Raw genomic sequence first — 20969 nt, forward strand, 5'->3', positions numbered from 1 at the left:
TAGTAAGCAATCATTTTAAAGGGCATTCTTAAGAACTAAGCATGGTCCACCAACTCTGCTTAACTGCCAATTCAGCTTCTGTAAGAGTATAAAAGACCCAAGCTTTCCTTATTTGGGGTCTCCAGCTCAATGGAGCTTGGTAGACCCTGTCACGATAAATCAATAAAGCATCCTTTGCTGATTGCATCGGACTGGACTCTCATGTCTCATTGGACTCCGGGAAGTAGGATGTAGCCTCAGACCTTACAATGTCTGCATCTTCTAGCATCCACTTTGCTTCCTCCTCTGAAGCAGTATACAGGAAAAATAACCTCAGGAGTGGTTTGTCCTTCTGTTAGGTTGACTCTCCTGCATGTGGGTGAGCTGAAGACAGGGTACACTGTCACCTCAGCAAGTAGGGATTGAATGAATTCCAGATATGGGTTTGATAGTCAGTGGGTGCTTTTCTATTGTTTCACATGCCAGGCTTTCAGTTATATGAAATCGCCTGTGGTTTGAAAATTTTCAGAAATCAATGAGTCTTTTAAGGAATTTTAAAAACATTTTTACTTTTTAAATTACATCATCCCCCTTCCCTCCTTCAGTCCCTCCCATGTTATTTCCTCCTGCTATTTTTCAAATTCATAGTCTTTTATTCTTTAATTATTATTGTTACATAATACATGCAAGAAAATAAATCGATAAATGTAACTTTCTGAGTCCATTTAGTGTTGCCTGTGTGTTTACTTTTAGGACTGGGGAAATCTACTGCAGGGTCAACGTCTTCTGTGTATGACAGGGAAGATACACCCACAAAATCTCAACAGTATGGCTGCTTAAACAAGACCTGAACAATTCCAACACCTGCTGACATGCCAGCAAGGATGGAGACAGTTACGTCAGGCGAGGCCATAGATGCTTTTCACCTACAGGCAACTAACAAATGCTCAGAGGGGAAGAATTGGACTTCCCCAGAGTCAGGAACACTAAGCATCTTCCTCTGTCCCATTCTGTTATATTGTATTGTTTTGTTCTGAGCCTAGTTGACCTGGGATCCTTCTGTATCAACCCAAGCACTGGCATCACGAGCTCATGTACAAGCCTAACATTCACGTGGGGCCTGGGGATCAAACCCCAGGACTTAATGTTTGTATAGCAAGTTACTTCAGCAGTTGGGATATGTTAGGGGATGGTCTAATGTATTTTGATGCTAATTACTGCTTGCTGTCTCCGTGACCCACCTTTTGATTAATAAAAAGCCATCCCACCTGGGCAGGGAAGAGGAGATAGCAGGGTAGCTAAGGTTCCAGGGCTGAGAAAGAGAGAGGAGTCCTGGGAAGAAGAAAAAGACAAGGAGACCCTAGAGAAAGGAAGGAAGAGGAAGGTCGCCATGGGTTAGATGGAGAAGCACATGGCCGGCATGGATGGAGAATCCGGCCCAGATGAAGAACATTAACAAGTATTTGGAATTATGGATGGGAGGTAGCTGGATAGAAGTTATTAGAAGCAGATGGCATGGGATTGGGGCAGGGATCCCATACCTGTCCCAATATGGGAGGTACTTTAAAAGATTGATATCTGCCCTGCCCCAGGTTAACTGAGGCTACGTTAAAATATAATAAGTGTCCTACCTTAATTGACTGCTAACTGGGCATACTGAAAATACAAATAAAACACATACTTTAACAACAATAGGGCTATATCTTCAGCCAACTGTACTATTTCATTAGTTCTTTTGTAAGTCAGTTACTATGCCTAATTTATGAACGAAATTTTCTATAACTATGTACATATGGGAAAACCTGGTACTTGCAAGGTTTATTATGCAGAGGTCGGGCACATACTGAGTGACTTGGAATATATTTCACGTGGACAGAGGGTGTCTCTGCCAATGCTCTTCATTCGCCCTAGTTCCTAAACTCTGTGTTTTCAGTTTTCAATCAAGAATGTGTCTGGAATTTATCTCCTCAGAATTTCAGTAACATGGCTGATTAATTCTGCCCTGTTTCAGGCTAGACATTCTACCACAGGGCCCACATAATTTCAAAGTTTAGGGCCTCTCATAAGAAAGAGGCATCACGTGTTCAGAAGGCACCAAGACTTCCGTGCCTGCCTTCCCCTTCCTGCCCTTGTCAATATGCAGTTCCTCTTTGTCAGAGGCAGCAGTCTCATCGAGGCTTAGCTTCTTTAAAAACTCAACAGAGTTTGATCCTGTTTTAGTTTCTCCTGTAACGTAATGGCCTTTAAATCTTTTCTATTGCTCCAATATGACATATCTGGTGAGAGCCATGGCACTCACTGACATTCAGCCTTCTGTCTTGCGATGAGTTGCTAGAGCACGTTGTTGAATGCCATGCAATGTGAGGATTTTCATTTGTGTCATTTTGTACCCTTTGCACTGTTTCTCTTTCTTCTGAAGTAATTATCTCTGGGTGTTATCTAGCCTTTTTCAATGTATTTTAGTTTACATTTTCCCCATTCTATTTCCAAAGAAATGATGCTTTCTATTAAAAATCTTTACATCTATCATCTCGCCAGCTACCACCTCCCTTCTTTCTATCTGTCCTGGAGACAGGAGCCAATACACAGGCCATGGAGCAGTGCTGCTTACTGGACTGCTCACCATGGCTTGCTCAGATTGCTTTCTTATAGAACTCAGGACCATCAGACCAGGGATGACTCCACCAACAATGTGCAGTGCCCTCACCCATCAATAACTAATTAAGAAAATGCCCTATAGCTAGATTTAAAAAAAACTTTATAATTTATTCAAATTACATCCCAGTGGTTATCCTCTAGCTTGTATCTTCCTATTCCCACCCTCCCTCCCTCCCTCTCTTGCCCTGTTCCCCTCCCCTAGATCTCGGATGGGGCCCGCCCTCCTCCTCCTTGTGACCACAGTCTCTCACATCTCCTTCCTCTGTGTACCTGCAAGGGGAAGTGATCACATTGCAGGCACCAGAGTTCAAGCCAGAGGCTCCTCCCCAAACCTTAGAGAATGAGCCACCCAATGACTACATCTGAACAAGAGGTCAAGTTCTCTGCATGAATTTTCCTTGGTTGGTGCATCAATTTGTGTATGTCTCACTGGGTTCAGATCTGCCAGCCTTGATGGTCTCCCTAGAGGGTGGTTCCTTACTCCCCTGGGTTCTTCTGTTCCCCCATTCTTCCATACAGCTCTCAGAGCTACACCCAGAGTCTGGTTGAGAGTCTAAGCATCAGTCCAGATCCCCCACTGTGTGAAGTCTCTGAGAGGAGATCTATGTTGAGGATCTTATGGAGGCGTTTTCTCAACTGAGGCTTCATCCTTTCAGATGGCTCTGGTTTGTGTCAAGTTGACATCAACAGAGCCAGAACACTTGGTAAAAGGCAGATAGCACCAGAGAGAGTGAGAACTGATGTAAACAGACTGAGTGTTTTTATTTAATAAAGATGAAACATACACACTCCTAGAGTTACAACATGGGGCATGGCAGAAGTCATATTTGACATGCATGCTAAGTAAGGAAAATGCCCAGTACAGCCATATCTACAGTTGCTCTGTCCAATTCTGTCACGGTTTCAAACAAATTTGGGATGACAAATGACTAGGGGGGTTAACAGTTCTCACATGAGGAGTTTCAATCCAGCCACTCTAAAGAATGTAAGGGTGACTTGACCCATATTTTCTCATTATTTTTCCCTGCAGCTTCCTTTTCACTTGGTACTTACCTTCTCGGTAACTGGAAACCTCCAGCTTCTACAATCTATAATCTCTTTTCCAAATAAGAAGAGTATTATTTAATGGGCTTTCCTGGAGTGCCAGCTGACCTATCAGCATTTGGGGAGGGGCAGGGAAGGTAAAGGAAATGGAAAAAGGGCAGAGAATTCTAAGCCTGTTCTAAGCCTGCACATCCTTCAGCAGTTATATCAGGTACAAGGCCATTTATAGAGTGAAAGTAGACATGTATATGGATAACTAAATGACCCTTCCATTCTTCTAGTGCCTGGTGACTGTCAGAGTATGTTTGCTATTGGCTTACAGACATTTCCTGGCTCCATTTCATGAAACTAAATGATACATACAGCTGAGAGATAAAAACATATTCACATATCTTCTATTTATGTTTTTGATCGTGCCTGAAAATGAGGAATTCAAAAAGAGTCAGGAACAAAGACCTAAAAACACTTATTTACTTCATTTGTTTGGATAATGATTGTTTTGTTTCTGTTTCTGGTGTTTGTTTTGAGGAAAAGTGACTGTGTAGTCAGGGTCTAAAATACTGAACCCTGAGCAGTAGCCATCATACTGTATAAACTGGCGCCTTGCCCAGGTTTGTATGCAAAGCAGGGTACCCTGTCCTTGTCAGCCTCGGCATTGGATGAGACCAGTCCCCTCCTCTGGGGAATTACTGCACTGGAAAGCTGTGTCACTATGTCACCAAACAAAGCAGGAAGTATGGGGACTTGCATATAAATGGCTTTCCTTTCTGCCTTAACATCAGGAGCCTTGAACCTGTTCACGGTCCTCAGTTCCTTGTGTGTGCTGGCCAAGGGCGCACTCCAGTTCTGAGAGCAGCTAGGCCTGTGCCCTTTCTCGGCAATATTCTCCAGTCCCTACATCATGAGTCCTTACCTTCCATAGAGCACACACTGAGAATCCATGGGTCAGGGAGGGAATTACAATGACAAATTCACACCTGTCTTCATTACACACCAACGGTCAACAGCAGGTAGCATCACAAACAGTGCAAATAAGTGTAATACTAGGTAGAGATGAAGCAGCCACTTTTCCTCTGTGGTCCTCCATACCCTGCCTGAAATGGAGCTTGACTACAGAGGAAGTGAGCACCTTACTGGAGTCATATGTGCTTTGAGCTACTCTTAGGATCAAATCGGCACCAAAAACCTCAAAGAGTCCCTACAACAGAGATGCTGCTTTGTAATAGCTGAACACACAGTAGCAGCTCAATAAATGTGTGGTCATTCTCCTTTCTGTGCTTGTCAGCGTGATTTCACCATGGATTACGTTAAAACTCTACCACGTAAATGTCACACCAAGCTGATAGGGGCAGCTTTCTGTAAAGACACAGAGATGCCGGGTACCATTCAAGCAATGCCTGAAGGGAAAGTAAGCAGAAATGATCATTAACATTCCAGTCCTGACGAGGACTTCAGGGATAATCTGCACTTCTTGACTCTCCTCTCCAAAATGTACTGTGGAGAAAATTGAGGTCCAGATCGGTTAAGTGGCTTGTTCAGGGTACCATGCTTATTATTCACGAAAATGTCAGAGACATGAATAGATGTGTTTGTGTACAGTAAAAAATGTAAAATGCATAAGTAGGGTAGAGTAAGAGACCAGAGAAGCACGTTGTCAGGCCCATCTTGTTCGTCTTCTTAGCTGTGCTGCTATGTCCTGCTCATGTGTGATGCCTGCATTCCCTGCTCATCCCAGACACACAGAGAAACTACATTTCCCACTCCGGTTTGTAGCTCAGAGAACATGGGACCATGTTATGGCTAGTGCATTTTGACTGGGAATGGATGCACACAGAGACCTCTAATCACTCCCCCAGGTACTCCGAGATGGGCAGGGTGGAGAACGGGATGCTTCAACTAAAACTCATTGTGTTCCCAAATGGCACCATGAAACAGAGCCCTTAAAGCCTGCCCTGCACTGTCAGACACAGAGAAATGAGTCTTTTATGTGTGCTCAAGGAGTAAGGAAAAGAGATTGTCTGTTCATGGGAGTCCACCCAATGTGGTGAGCATATTCTGGAACCAGTGAAAGCTCAGCCAGGCTCTCCGTAAAGCACACCTCCTCACGCTCAATTGCAAATCTTCCAAGAAGCTACAAAGAGAGGGGAAGGGAAGTGTTTGTACAAACTGGTAGATGCAACAGTGCTTGGCAGGATTCCTGATCAGTGAGCTAGGCATCAGACTGTAGAAGCAGAGGAGGAAGGAGGGGCTATTTGGGTACCAGGCTATTAGCCAAGGTCTTCCCCAGACTCTATGACTATCATGGAAGGGAGCACAAGGAAACTCATCAACTGAACAGTTTGAGAAATTGAAAAGCCAACACAAAACATATGCCTGACTCGCATTGTATTTGTTTAATTCTTCAGTCGGGGAATACTCACTGAAAACTTGCTATCACTCAGATATAAGAATAAGACACATTTTCTTAAAAGATTAAAACATAAATACTCCAGGTTCTGATTATCTATGCAGGTACTGCTCAGGGCTGTTGATTAGCAGCCACAGACAGCCATGATTGCATGCTGATGATATGTAAATGAGCAGGCATAGCTATGTGTACTACACCTTTATGATCAATGTGTCTTAGTTCTCTGGTCCTTGAAAGGATGTAATCAAATCTTTCTGCTTCTAGAAAGCTAAGATTTTAAGAACACATGATAATGAAAGACAGATGGGAGATGACGCTTAGGAGCCAGGATTTCTCAGAGTCACAGGGGAGGTCAGGCTCTCCCAACTCAATAAATACAAAGCATAATTTTAAAAATTAATCAATTTGACTATCTCATTGGAATAATTATTCTAAATTATTAATTAGTTAATCATTCTTTAGTTTCTAGAGCTTTCCAGCCGATGGTGGTTATATCGCAGTGTTATGACCCATTAGAGTGTATATTATAAATTGACTTAATTCATTTTTAAATTTAATCTCATATTAATAAAAGGAGGCAATTTAAACTCAATAATCAAAGCAGATTCTTTAGACATTGCCATCAAGGGTTTAAACATGCTTTGCATTGTGTATATTAAGAAAATCTAAAAAAAAGAAGAATTTCCTAGAATATAAGAAATCTTCTAGATGCAATCAGGTAACAATCTACAGTTCCTAGATCATAAATCTGACTTATTCAAAATATTTGATAACTGAGTCAGCAACCAATTAGCAAAGGGGTGCATCATCACCAGTAAGCCATGAGGAATAAAAGAAGGCTTCTGTGGGTGGGGAAGCACTCCTGTGCTATGCACTGTGGGGACACACACAGTGCATGACCATGAAGAATGTCCCAAGATGTCATCAAATACTCCAGGGGCAAAGAACTGCCCCTTTGGGAACAGCTGGCTTAAATTCTGATATGACTCAAAGGTCAATTCCCAATAGGGTACACACACACACACACACACACACACACACACACACACACACACACTCACACTTAATACTTCTCTTAGCTTCTGTCAACAATAATGACTTTGGAGTGAGAGAGACCAAACCTTTCAAGTTTACAAGTTATACTGAAGTCAGTGGTGACTTAGTTAATACTCAGAGCTCTGTTTTTCTACTTGTTCTTGCTGTTGTGAGACACAGTATGTGAATTGCTTTCTTTTGGAAACCAGAGGGCATAAAATCAGATTTTGAGCTATTTTTCCAAAGATAGTGAGGTAAACTGAACTTTTCCCTTTCTACTCTTCTATGTCTGTCCGGTGGGATTCCACCACAGGCTGTGGGGGCAAGCTACCAGCCTGTCCCGTGGGGTTCTACCACAACCAGTGGGAGGAGGTTAAACTACCAGACAGTCCCATGAGGTTAAACTCCCAAACTGGCAAATGTGGTCAATCAGTGCTCGGGGCAGCTATGTTTTTATATTTTTCTGAAAGTGTTTTTCCTCTAAAACAATGCCATCATTGAGGCAAGAACAAACGTGATGTTAGAGTTTTGAATCTGTTATTATAATACAAAGCGGAAGACATAGAGACATATCATGGTAGACTCTTAATATGCCTGGGAATTACTGGTCTTCAACAGGCATGGCTGAATTACAGCATGCCAGAACATCTTCCTCCATTTCTGGGTGGAAAGATGCCCTGTAAGTCATATAATACCAATGCTGGATTCTCAAGTCACTGGTGAAAACAGGTTCTTTTTCTGTAATGAAAAGCATATACTCCACATGGCATATACTCACTTATAATTGAACACTAGCCCAACAGGGAGGTCACCTGAAAGTCTTCACTTAGCAGGAGATTGGGATAGATGCGAGGACCTCCTATTGGGACCCTAGGTGAGAGAAGTATGGGAGAATGGGGAAAGAGAAGGACCCAGAGGGTCCTAGAAACCTACCAGAAGAACATCATGATGGGCAGACCTGGACCCAGAGGGATATGCTCAAACTACTGCACCAACCTAGGACAATGCATGCAGTAAATATTGAACCCCTACTCAGATCTAGTCAACAGACAAGACATTCTCCACAGCTGTGTGGAGAGTGGGGACTGACTCTGACATGAACTCTGGTGTCCAATATTTGACCACTTCCCCATGGTGGTGAGGCCTGGTGGCACTCAGAGAAAGAATAGGAAATCTACCAAGATGAGACTTGATAGGCTGTGACCATCTGGTGAGGGAGGAGGTCCTCTTCTGTCACAGACCTACGGGAGGGGAATACAGTGTAAGAAGGAGGGAGGAATGGGAGGAGACAAGCAAGTGGATAACTCATAGCAAAGAGTCCACATATAGCCACTTTGTGGCCTAGGTACATGTGACAGTGTAGATTTGCATCAAACACATCATTCATTCAGAGTATGTAAAAAAATACTGCAGCCTAATCTCTGCTCAAAGCTTTCAAAGACTCCAGGCTTCTGTTGCCTGGTGCAAGGAGGTCCTCGTGGACAGAGGGACTGCTGATTAGGAGAAATTGTTTTGTTTACGGTCCCAGCAGCTTGCAGCAGGTCTTTAGGAAATCTGACCTCATCACAAGGTTTTCCATTCTGTAACAATCCCACAAAACCCTCAGAACTTCATCAGGACCCATAAAGCTAGGTCACTACCAATAACAGTATGCAACAGGCAATACACAGTTCAGAGCACCCTGCCCCACCTGGCATTTCCTGAACTCTCTGAGATCACTACAAAGTAGAGGAGAGGAGCATTGTTTACACTTGTTGGCTCACAAGGATGCTCCTTCACAGTCAAGGTGTAGCAGAATCCTGAGGCTGAGGAATTGTATAGAAAAGTAAAGAGTGTAGAGAATACAGGGGCAGAAGTGTCATGGAGACATTTCAGTCATGAATTGACTGCTTACCTGGTCCTGAGATTTCTACAGAGCTGAGCCTGGAAATTTTCAAGTGTTTCTTTCAGAGCATTTCTGAGAAGCCCATCTATTACCCCAGTAACACAAACTTTAAAAACACAGAGGAAGTGGCAAAATAGCTCAGTAGGTACAGGGGCTTGCTGCCAAGCCTGGAGACCTTCGTCTTACTGATAGAACCCAAATGACAGAGGAGCTGAGCTGACATCCCAGGCTTGCCTTCTGACCTCCCCATATGTCATGGTATGCGCACCAATGCCCCCTTCCTCACACAGAAAATAAATATAATTTAAATAAAGATAAAGGAAGAACGAAATGCACTGGCTGCCAAGGGATTAGAACATTTATGGCAGCTCTTTGAATGGTGCCATCTGCCTGGTGTCCTAATGCGGTGAAAGCACACAGAAAGAAATCAAGCACAGAATGATGGCTGCGTGAGGAGTGAGCACTAGTCACAAATAAAAGCTATTCTGCTGAGAAGCCCCTCAGGGCCCCCAGCCAGCCTTCCTTGGGATGATGGGATTCAAAAAAGCATGCCTGAACTGAGGATGGAAGGTCCCATTATTTCTGCAGATGAAAAGGGTGAGGTCAAGAGAGGGGCTGCAAGAGAAGGCAGTAGAATGTGAGAAACAGCTGGTGTTTGAAGGACGAAGAAACAGCTCCACACCAGCAGAAAAGATACAAGTGTCCAAGGTGATGGGAGAGGTGAATCCAAAGGTACCTACACCGAGGAGGCCATGGAGCCTACAACAGCAGAGGCAGCAAGAACAATATATAAAGGGTGCAGGGGCGCCATCTTGCATCCAATTGATGTGGACTTCTTTTTTCCTTTCAAGTTTGGTGTACTCCATCACCTCAGTTCTCCCTTATTTTACACTGGCTGACTGTTTTAAGTCTTTGGAGATGGGAGGGAAAAAAAACTGTTAACCTGAGGTGTTTAACTAAATCCAGATACTCTCTAGGAGAAAACAATCTACATATAAAGAAACAGAAATCACAGCAGTTATAACTATCCTGCTCCTCCTCACAATTGCACTGCCCAAAGGAGCACTGGGTACCTGAACATGGTGGCTCAGTCACAGCAGACTAGAGATGCAAAATGCACAGAAGCCCTGATAATTAATTCTGAATATCTCAGCCCCTCCCTCTAATGATTCCATGTTAGAATGGCAATATTTAGGCTACAGTATTATAAGATGGACTAGTGAAATATTTTCCCATAGTTCTTTTTTTCATTGAGAATAGTAAGTAATATAGAATTACCTAAGGTTGAATATTGCATTATATTTTAAATCTTTTATTTGTATGTGTGTGGTATTTGTGCATGTGTGTGCACATGTGTGGTATGTGCATGTGTAAGTTTGTGTATGTGTTGTATGAGTGCTGTGTGCATGTGTGAGTGTGTATTTGTGTGTGGTATGTGTGTGTGCATGTGTTCATGTGTGCATGTGTGTGTATGCCTGGTATGTGTGTGTGTCTCTCTGCGTGTGTATGTGTGGTATGTGTGTATATGTGCATGTATGTAGTGTGTGCATGTACGTATGTTTGTGTGAGTGCATGTGCATGTCTGTGTGGCATGTGTGCATGTGTGTTTGTGTGTGTGCATGTGTGTACATGTGTGGTATGTATGTGTATGTGTGGTACATGCATGAGTGAGTGTGTGTGTGGTATGTGTGCATGCGTGGATGTGTGTGTGTGTGTGTATGTGTGTACATGTGTGGTACATGCATGAGTGAGTGTGTGTGTGGTGTGTGTGTGCGTGTGTGTGTGTGTGTGTGTGTGTGTGTGTGTGTGTGTGTGTGTTTACCATAGGATTCCTGAGCTCAAACTCAGGTCTTCTCAGACCATCCACTTATAAGAACAATGCAGCTCTTTGTTTGCCAGGGCTTCTTCCATTATTATTTTTTTCACCCTTGGATGTAGTAATTTAAATAAAAATAAAATATTCATAGAAACCGACAAGACCTGTTTCCTGGGGACACATGAGAAACAAATAGTGTTGAAAAGAATTGTTAGCTTTATCTCTTGTAACAGTAAGTAAACAAACAGGCTACAGTCCTGCAGACACAGACACAAAACAGGAGAGCTGCACTGCTTGGCATGGACAAGCAGAGATGGGGGCAGGGGACTTGGCTCCTGTTATCAGAGCTGTGTTTTGAAAACCACTGTCCAGACATCACTGTCTTCCTCAGTCTGTGTGAGCAGACTGAGGGGGCTCTGGGTAGCCGGACTGATATGCTTCCCTCTCAGTAAGGGTGTTCACTGCTGTCAGAGACTTGTGTGTGACCCTGTCAAAGGAAGTCCTAGCAAAAGGAAGTGATGACGGGAAAGGCAATTAGTCTCTCCTTGCCCTTGCAACATTTCTATTCACAGCTGAATAGTAACTGTAGGCCTGGAGCTTCCTCAATTGTTATGATATAACATCAAGAAATGTTAAGAATATTTGTGATATTTATCTCAATTTCCCCATTAATATGGTACCAAAGATGCCTTTTCATTTATTCGCTTTGTTTGTTGCAATTATACATATACAACTTAAGTTGCTCAAGAGTAACTTACAAACATGACGCCCTTAGTTACTTTCCATTTTGCTGTGATGAAATACTTAACAAGAGGACATTTAAGTGAGAAAGCTTTCATTCTGGTTCATAGTTCAAAAAAACCACATTCCATTGTGGATCATGGCAGGGAAGCCTTGGCCTCAGGACCAGGAAGTCACAGGGTCACACTGCATCCACAGTCAAGAAACTAAAAGTGAATAGAGAGGGGAACTGGCTTCTACAGCTCAACCTCACTCCACGCCTACCTTCTAGCCCACTGCTGTGACCTGCTTCCTGCAGGAGGGACCCCTAATATTCCACACCCTTGCCAAACAGTGCCATCAGCTGAGGACAGGTGTCCAGGCACAGGAGCCTATGGAGGAACGCTGAACAGTCAAACCATAGCAACTCTACATATTTTGTTGTCATTTTCCAAAAAAACCAAGTGCATTCTTGTCTGTAACACTTATCTTCAAAATTACACAAATCAGGGGATTAATATTTGTATACTTATGAGACACAAAAATTCTATTTTATCTAACTGACCCTCAAAATTTTTAGTTGTCTTAAAAGTATCACTTATAGTATGAAAAAAGTATGCTTTAAGAATCAATTTTGACTAAGTATTGCACTTGATAGACATGTTTTTGTGTTCTCTTTTTGAATGATGAAAATATTTACACACATACACACACACACACACACACACACACACACACACACACAATTTTAGTATTTGAAAGGTCAAAGCCAGATTTTTCTAAGACGTTTATCTGGGCTTGAGTGATGTTTTCTATGAAGAGACTGGTTATAAGTTTTGGTGGGTTGTCATGGAAACCCTGCTGCATCATCAGTACAACAAATCATAGATACTTGGTCCATTACTACTGAAGTCATGTCACACTGCTTGGTTATAGGTTCATAGTGGGGTTCTTTACTGTCAAGTTTTCCAAGTATAATCAGTCACTATTATCTAGACGAGACCATCAATATCCTGACTGTCAGCAAATCCAAATGATAAATTTACCCACAAGGACCATGTTTATGTCATGGAGTTACAGTGTGACAGTTGCCAAATCCTAATTTTCTATTAGATTTTTCCTTCAATATTTTAGTTGGCATTTTTGTCTCATTTTTATTTTAATGTTAACATATGCTCATGAATTCTTGTCTGATTCAATGTTCAATAATCTGCTACTTTTACCAACTCTTGGCAATCAATTTTTCCACTTTCTGCAGCGAGCCCACTCCCAGATGGCTCCTGGGTCCTGCCGTATTATCAGTCTTCGAACACATCTTCCTTTCTGACACGGCCTCTGCAGTCTGATCTCATGATCTCATCACTACTCCAAGACACACTGCTCTCCCAGAGTGGAGACTTCTGTTTGTGAACTGTGCACAATCTCCTGGAATTTAATGCCCCAAATCCTCTACACCCTGACAGCTAGCAAAGGAGGAAACAAATAAATATGCTTGTCTCTGTGCATGCTGTAGTACACAGACCTGCACACCCACTTTGTGCCTGTATATATTCATGTGTGGACAGATGCACAATTCTGTGATAGTCCATGTGCTCCAACATGTGTATGCATGCAGAAGCTAAAGACTACCACAAACACAATTCACCTTTCATTTTCAGTTTGAGGCAGGGTCTTGACTAGCCTGGAATTCATCAAGCAGGCTGGTCTCCAGGCTCGAAGCCAAGACCTACGAATTCATTTGCCTGACTCCACTTCCCTACCATTGAGATACAAATGTACACCATCACTCGTCCCTGATGACATCGGTTCTGGGGACTGAGTGTAGGTCCTATCGAGCTATCTCTCCAGCTCAACGCCAGTGTTTCACAGATGAGATCCGCGATACTGTCTGATACCATGAGAATAGAAATGAACATATTATACATCGAATTGTCTATATTTCATAAGATTAGTTATAATAATTTTACAGTTTGTTTACATTGTTATTTTAAACTGTTGCTTAGTTTTCAGTAAAAATTAACTTGTGTATACCTACAGATAAAACATTATTTTAGTATATGCATATACATAGTACAATAGCTTCAAGATACATAATCTGGGCATTACCTAATACATTTATTGTAATTCCATGGAATCATTTAAAGTCTGCTGTCTTCAACAGTTTTCAAGTGCACACTGCAGTTATTGAAACTGTACTCATCAAGCTGCACAGTCACCACTTAGAGGTATTTCTGCTGTGTAACTGGAATTGTGCACACTTGGCGAAGCACTTGCCGATCCTTTCTGTATTTTCTGAGCCGTCGTTAGCCACCATTCCTTTCCCTGCTTCTTTGATTTGCCATTTTTAGATCTACATATAAGTGATGCCATGCAGTCCCTGCCTTTCTGAGCCTGTTTTGCTTAACTGAAGAGGACGGCTAACTGTAGCGTGCTGATCATTCTGGTTGCTTATTCATAAGGTCACAATTTTAACAGTCAGTCAGCTCAGCTAAGCACTTTAGTTATGGACTAAACCGTCGTGCATAGGTAATTTGACACTCAACATAATAAAACTATCATAAGGACTATTTCATTATGATCACTTAGGAAGCAAAAGCAATGCACAACTGTTGAACAACTACTGCACTTCATCTCCTTTGAATGGCTCTGGTCATTCTTACCCAGATAACAAAGATATGGTTGAGATAATTTGTGGCCATTTTGCCAATGAAGAAAATGATAAGTACTCATAAGCCAGGAGAAGAAGGTAACAAGTCCAGGGAAATGATGTCAACATTAGCTGAGTATGAGGTTGTCTTATTTTAAGACACTGAAAAATAAAAGATGGATCTGGCCTTAAACTCTGGCCCTCATGTTTTGGAATGTCCCACAAACACCAAGATTCCAGACAGAAATAAACAGCTTCTTCCTACTCACTCCTTAGAGCCCAGGGCACTAGGGTATTATTAACTGTGCAAGGCAAGGGAGAGCCTGCAGAAGTTTGCAGACACTGGTAGGGGAGATGGTTGTATCTGCCTCATTTCCCCTTGCAGAAGACCCTGCCTGGCACACTTTTCAAAAAGACTAGAGGAGGCAAAGGAGCTTTGGGATCAGACCCGCCACTAAAATAGACATTCAAGCTTAAGGCTATCTATCAAGTCTTGTCTCCACAAGGCAACAGATAAATTTCATTTTTAGAGGTTAATATTTTCTATATGCTCTATGTAGTTTTTAATCCCTGTGTTCATAGCAGTTTAATGATAAACAAAAGGGTAAATGGAGTTTCATAAGAACATGATAGCTAGATATACCAACCTAAGAAATCAATAATTGTTCTAACTAGAGGAAAAGAAATCCCCCAGAATTCAAGGGATGTCCCTTGGGTTGTCATCACTTGATGAAGAGAAAGTAGGATAGTAGCCAGGGAGTGGAGAGAGCCCATGCAGGAGGAAATGGGTAATTGGGAATTAAAGAGGTGGTGACTCACAGCACAGGCTGCTAAGAGTCCTGGTGCCTGGCCGCTCAGGCAATGAACCCTGCTCACCTTGATTAACAACTTTACATGCACCTGTCTTCAGTCCCTTGAAGTGGAAAATGAAAGCTTAAGAAAAATAAATTGCACATACCTGGATGAGAGATAGATCCTCAAGCTGCAATCTGAAGAGATAGTTTCTGCAAAATACAAACAACAGAGAGCAAGCCACATTTAGTAGATCCTCAAAATGGGAATGATGGGTTAAAAGGGGTGATGACTCATTCCAGCTGGTCACAGAGATGTCGCTGCCCACGGTTTCTCTTCTCTCTGTTCCCACCTTCATTTCTCTCTGAGCTCCCTCTCCTACCTTGTTCGCTCCTTTCAACCATTTCTGCTATCTCTTTTATTTCCCCTTCTTAGTGAGATTTAAGCATCCTCCCTTGGTGGTCCTCTTTGTCACTTATCTTCTTTGGGCCTGTGAATTATAGTATGTTTATCCTGTACTATATGGCTGAATTTGCTTATAACTGAGTACACATCATGTGTGTCTTGCTGGGTCTGGATTGCCTCATTGAGAATGATCTTATCTAATTCCATCCAAGACCGGCTTCTGGGAGGATATGGCGGTGACTTTAGTTGAGACTCCTAGTAGCAAGGGTCACGGAGACTGAAGAGGACACTCTCTAATTAGTCAGGACTCCTAGTAGAGGGAGGAAAACACCAACCAACCCACAAAAACTTCAACCCAAACTTTACCCTGCTTACAAAATGTGTAGAGATAATGATAGAACAGAGATTGAGACAATGTCCAACCAATGCCTGGCACAACCTGAGACCCACCGAATGGGAGAGAGCCAACCCCTAACACTATTAACGATATTCTGCTATGCTGACAGACAGACGCCTAGCATAGTTGTCCTCTGACTGGCTCCACCCTACAGTAGATTAAAACATGTTGAGACTTACAGGCAAAGACTAAGCAGAGCATAAGGAGTCTTGTGGAAAGTGGGGGAAAGGAGAGAAGAACCTGGAGGTGACAGGAACTCTACAAATCAGAGCCAACTAACCAGGGCCTAGCTGTGCCTGTAGAGACTGAACCACCAACCAAAGACCATGCATGGACTGGACCTAGATCCCCTACACAGATGCAGCTGATTGGCAGCTCATGCTTCATGCTGATCCCGTAGCAAGGGAAGCCTGGGCTGTCTCTCACATGGACTCTGTTGCCTGCTTTTTGATCACTCCTCGTGAGTGGGGATGCCTGGTGGGGAAGAGGACATGCTCAGTCCTCACACAACTAGAGCTGGCTGGGTGGGAGGGGCTCCCCTTTCTTGAGGAATAGGGCAGGGGTGAGACAGGAAGGAGGGAGGGCAGGACCAGGAGGATGGGGGGAGAAGACTGTGATCAGCATGTAAAAAGTAATAAGTAAATTAATTAATTTTTAAAAGGCAATGATGTTGGGGAGTAAACATCCTTCCACTAATATGGACAATGGAACCATATAGAACAGTGACTTTTCAAGAGAAGTGTGTCTGAGACTGGTGACCGAACTATGGATGGTGCAATGGTCAGATGGGAGATGGATGCAAGCTCCCATTGGCTCTTAGCATTGATATAAATTAGGAAGAGGAGACGGGTATTCAATTCTGAAAATAAGTTTAACTGAAGGAATAGAGAACTCAACTCCCCTCCCAGGGCCTATTGTTTCCTCCCTCCAGCATTTGTTAGGTTTACCCTCAGACTCTGAACTCAGCCTGTGTCTCAGCAGTAGGTCTTGCTGGATGGGTTCAGCTTAGAGGCACAAACCTATCAGTTTGCCCAAGGACAACTGTTAACAGTTTGATCAGCTTTGCAGACCATATGTGACACAGATATCAGAAACAAGGAAAGGACCAATTTCAGTAAGGAATGTTCAATGGAAACAGTTGAAAAAGACAATGGGAAATATAAATAGGAGGCACAGTAGACGCAAGACTTTCTCACTGTAGCTTTCAGGCAACAACTGATTGGCCTCTGCCGGAAGTGGTGCTTCTGCCTCCAGCAGAGGTCCTGAGAGCCTCAACAGCATCAGGAAGAGGAGGCACAGTGGCAGCAAAAACACCACGAGAAGAGGAGATGGTCCATTTAAGTATACTCCAATATTCCAGGAAAAAAAAAAACAGAACACAGACAAAAGCTGACCTAAAGGTGCAAATGGTCAGGAGACCTCAGAGAAATCAGGGTCCACAGCAGTGGGAAACAAACGTCAGTAACATTTGCTGTTGGGTTGGGGAGAATGCTGGGTAGATACAAGCTATCAGAAATAAACACACTTCAGGAACGAGGACATTTGCCAGCCAAAGCAGGTCAGAGGTATAGTTTTGAGAGGACCAAGAAACATCCTTACGACTGCAGATAGAGGCAGGTAGATAGACCACTGAGGAAAAAGGCATCCAGTTACACGGGAACTAGCAGAGAACAGGGGTTGGGCTACTGTCATGGGGACTGCACACGAGCCACCAAGTGCTACCAGGGTTTTCAAATGGCTTCTGAATACAGTCCTTCAATTCACAACAGCAGCCTGTTCACTGTTCATTTTCTGTATGCTCAGTTTATGTCTTGGTGTAGTGTCCAAGAAAGTTCTGGAAACCTTGGCAAGTGTATGCCTCCATATGTAACATCAGACATGGAATGCTATTGAGGAAAGGGAATACCTCAGGTGGCTACCCAAAAAGGACCAGGTTTCAAAAAAAAAACAATGTCGTCTGATGAGGACAGAGGGAACATCCTCAATGTATGGGAAAAGATAAATTATGGGAACTTTGAGACTTGCTCACCATGGGCTCCCATGTGGAGACATTGACAGCAAGACACTCTCAGAAAGAAAGTTGAAAACTTTACGCAACAGGTTTAGAAAAGGCACCAGAGGCAAGGCCCAGCCATACCGCCTCCTCATCCTCTCTAAGCACTTTGGGTCCTGGCTGCACTGCGTCACCCACTTGTTTCTCTAGCTGCAGAAGGCTTCCCTTCCACTATTGCAGTAACCTGTGGGCTCAGACTATGTATGCAAAATCTAGGGCTGTGTAATCAAGCAAGGGTGTCAAAACAAAAAACAAAAAACAAAAACAAAACAAAAAACCCTGAAGGACTGTTCTTCAGTCTCCCTGCCTGTACCATGAAGTCAATAATCACCTTCAACCTTACACTTGGGAAAGGTTTACTCCAAACATAAAACAGGAAACCATGACCGGCTCATTGTACCCTTGTACAATCAGCAATCCAGATATCAAATTTGTTGATGAAAGTGACTGAGAGTTCCCAACATGTTAAAGTTCCACTGCACAGGGAAATAGTGGTGGGTCCCATCTTCAGCAATTGCAGAGCGAGGGCAAAGCAAGCCAGCTCCCATGTCTGTCTGCCCGCTGAGGTGTTGGCAGGAATGGACGTGGTGCCGCCGAGTAGTCCGAGAAGTGTGTCAGCCTCTGGCCTCCCCAGTCAAGCATACGTATGTCACACAAAACCAATGAAATACAAGGAGTGATTAAACAATGTTTTAATGCACGATACAGAGGCATGGGAAGCTGACTACTTCTGTAATTTGGAAGTTTATCCTAAAGCCTCACTCCCAGGTGTGGCTCTGTTCTGAGATAGAGGAACTGACAGGGCACGTGGGCTTGTAGTAAACAGATCACTGTTGAAGGAGATACAGGGACCGTGGGCAGCTTCTGTCTGTCTCTTAGCTTCCCAGCCTGCACAAGATGCACAAGCCTTATCTAGTTCTAGCCCCACAACAGCATAAAAGGTGCAAATGGACACAGATGAAAGTTTTTAACCTGTGGGGTAAAGGAGACTCGTCCATATGCTGCAGTAATGATTTCAAGCAGTCTGTCACAGCAATAGGTAGGTAACCAAGAGCCACTTAGCAAAAATAAAATAAAAATTAAGTTAAACGTGTGTGTGTGTGTGTGTGTGTGTGTGTGTGTGTGTGTGTGTGTGTGTGTGAATCTCAGTAACTACTGACAACTAGTTTACATGCTTATATTTCCCTCCACTAACATTTCAAAATAATCTTATCAGATATGATTGAAACCTCATCATCCATAACAGGGAACAATGTTTCTATTTGCATAAGATCAGTTAATATATACTTACAATATTGACAAATAATAGTCTGTTTTTCTTTTACTTTTGAAATTATAATATAACTACATAATTTCCTCTTCATCTTTTTCCTCCCTCCAAACTCTCATATACACCCTTTTTCTCTCAGATCTGTGGCATCTTCTTTATTAATTTATTAATTGGTGTGTGTGTGTGTGTGTGTGTGTGTGTGTGTGTGTGTGTGTGTCCCTAAACTGACCATGTGGTATTAAATAGCCAATTATAAATGATAACCTCGATAACAACTGACTTGGAGAATCTGAGACTGAATTCCCTTGAACTATATATAGCCTTACATATTAACGGTGTCTACTTAAATGTCAAATTTCACTTTAGTTGATTGCATTTCTCTAGGGATTGGGTTTTTTTTCGTTTTGTTTGTGGGGGTTTTGTTTGTTTTTGTTTTGAAGGGCACAGTGTGGTAGTTGCTTTTTAAATGTTTGCTTAATAAATAATGCATTACAGAAAACTCAAGAAGTCTCTCAAATGGTTCTCTGATGGTTCTTTCTATGCTGCAAATGTGTAGCGCTGCACACTTTGGTCCTGTTCAGCAACACTGCCTACCTATTTGAAGTGCTTTCATAAGATGAATCCCAGGTGAGATGCTGATGAGATTCCATTAATCCCCTCCCCTGGACCAGGGGATCTGAAGAAACATGTAGAACCCTGCTAACCTCTAACCTCTCTCTCAAACTATTTTTCTCTAAGCATAGACCTAAGACTACATTGCGCAAAAATTCCAACCCTGCTAGGCAATAGGAAGGACCTTAAATCTCTCAAGACAACTTGATCTATTACAGTTTAGGTCAGTGACCTATGAAGCTAAAGGTTACAAAAAGAAAGAAAATCTTCTAAAAGGAATAAAAAATTGATACTCCCAGCTGTTGGGCCTGAGTGGCCCAAACACAAAGTAAGATCTATGTCCCCTGCAAATGGCTGTTCTCCAGGGCGCTGCAGAAGGCACAAGCACTTTATCTTGCGATTGTGTGATCACAGAGGTGGGAAAACAATATATGTGAGGTCCAGGAGAAAGGCCACCACCCTTTCCAACATGAAAGAATAATGTTTTGGGCTCCCAGCCAAACAGAGATGCTAACCAAATGTTGCTCTTAGCGTCTATTTCTCTAATGGGGCAATTTGGGAGACGCTCAAAGCTTTAAGTACTTCCATTAATCTTCATAACACCTCTAAATGTAAACAGGTAGTAATGAGGGCCATGGTCATTCTTCAAGGGAGAAGGGCATTGGTACAAAAGATTAAGATGTTAGGCTGCTTTGTGGATGGTGACACAGTTTAAGGGAGCTATTCTGTTAACATATTTTCTTCTCATTATAGAAATAAGAAGTAGCAGTTTGCTAAGTGGTAAACTTGGTTTGGTTTTATGGTTATACTAGCTAAAAATATAGATTTGTATTTCTGGAATAAAATTAGACATTTGTCCCCAAGATCTCAAAATAAAATTAAACATTGCACAATCAGATGCAATAAGCCATCTAGATCACTTTTATGAGTAATGTTATTGGAGGAGTCCACAGACGCAGATGACTAATTCAAGTCACAAAGCCATTGCCTTTGGCAGACGTCAAATGACAACCTTAAAGCCTGTTTATCCTTTCACCCTCCTCATGTCCAAATAGGGTTTTTCTCTCTCTCTCCTAGAGTTTCTGTCTTATTGACTCTAGGATTGAAGAAGTCATCACTGGGTCACATCTCATGTCCCAGTGGCACACTAGCAACAAATCAGAAAACACAACCATCCATTCTCTGAGAGAACAGTGTGATCCCTAACAGATGAAGTTGAATGTGTCATCATGTAAAATCACTGCAATTC

At 42.6% G+C, this 20969-nt stretch overlaps 1 protein-coding gene across 6 annotated transcripts in view; it reads right to left on the reverse strand.

Moving 5' to 3' along the window:
- Positions 1-20969, reverse strand: part of SEMA5A (semaphorin 5A) — a 442105-nt gene that overhangs the window by 204543 nt on the left and 216593 nt on the right. For all 6 annotated transcript variants that reach the window (XM_084782844.1, XM_084782839.1, XM_084782840.1 and 3 more), the window contains one exon: positions 15150-15195. In XM_084782844.1, coding sequence (XP_084638970.1) covers positions 15150-15195 — 46 coding nt within the window. The remainder of the gene's footprint in view (positions 1-15149; positions 15196-20969) is intronic.

The sequence above is a fragment of the Acomys minous genome (genome assembly GCF_964271855.1).
Source record: "Acomys minous genome assembly, chromosome: 5".
NCBI lineage: Eukaryota > Metazoa > Chordata > Mammalia > Rodentia > Muridae > Acomys > Acomys minous.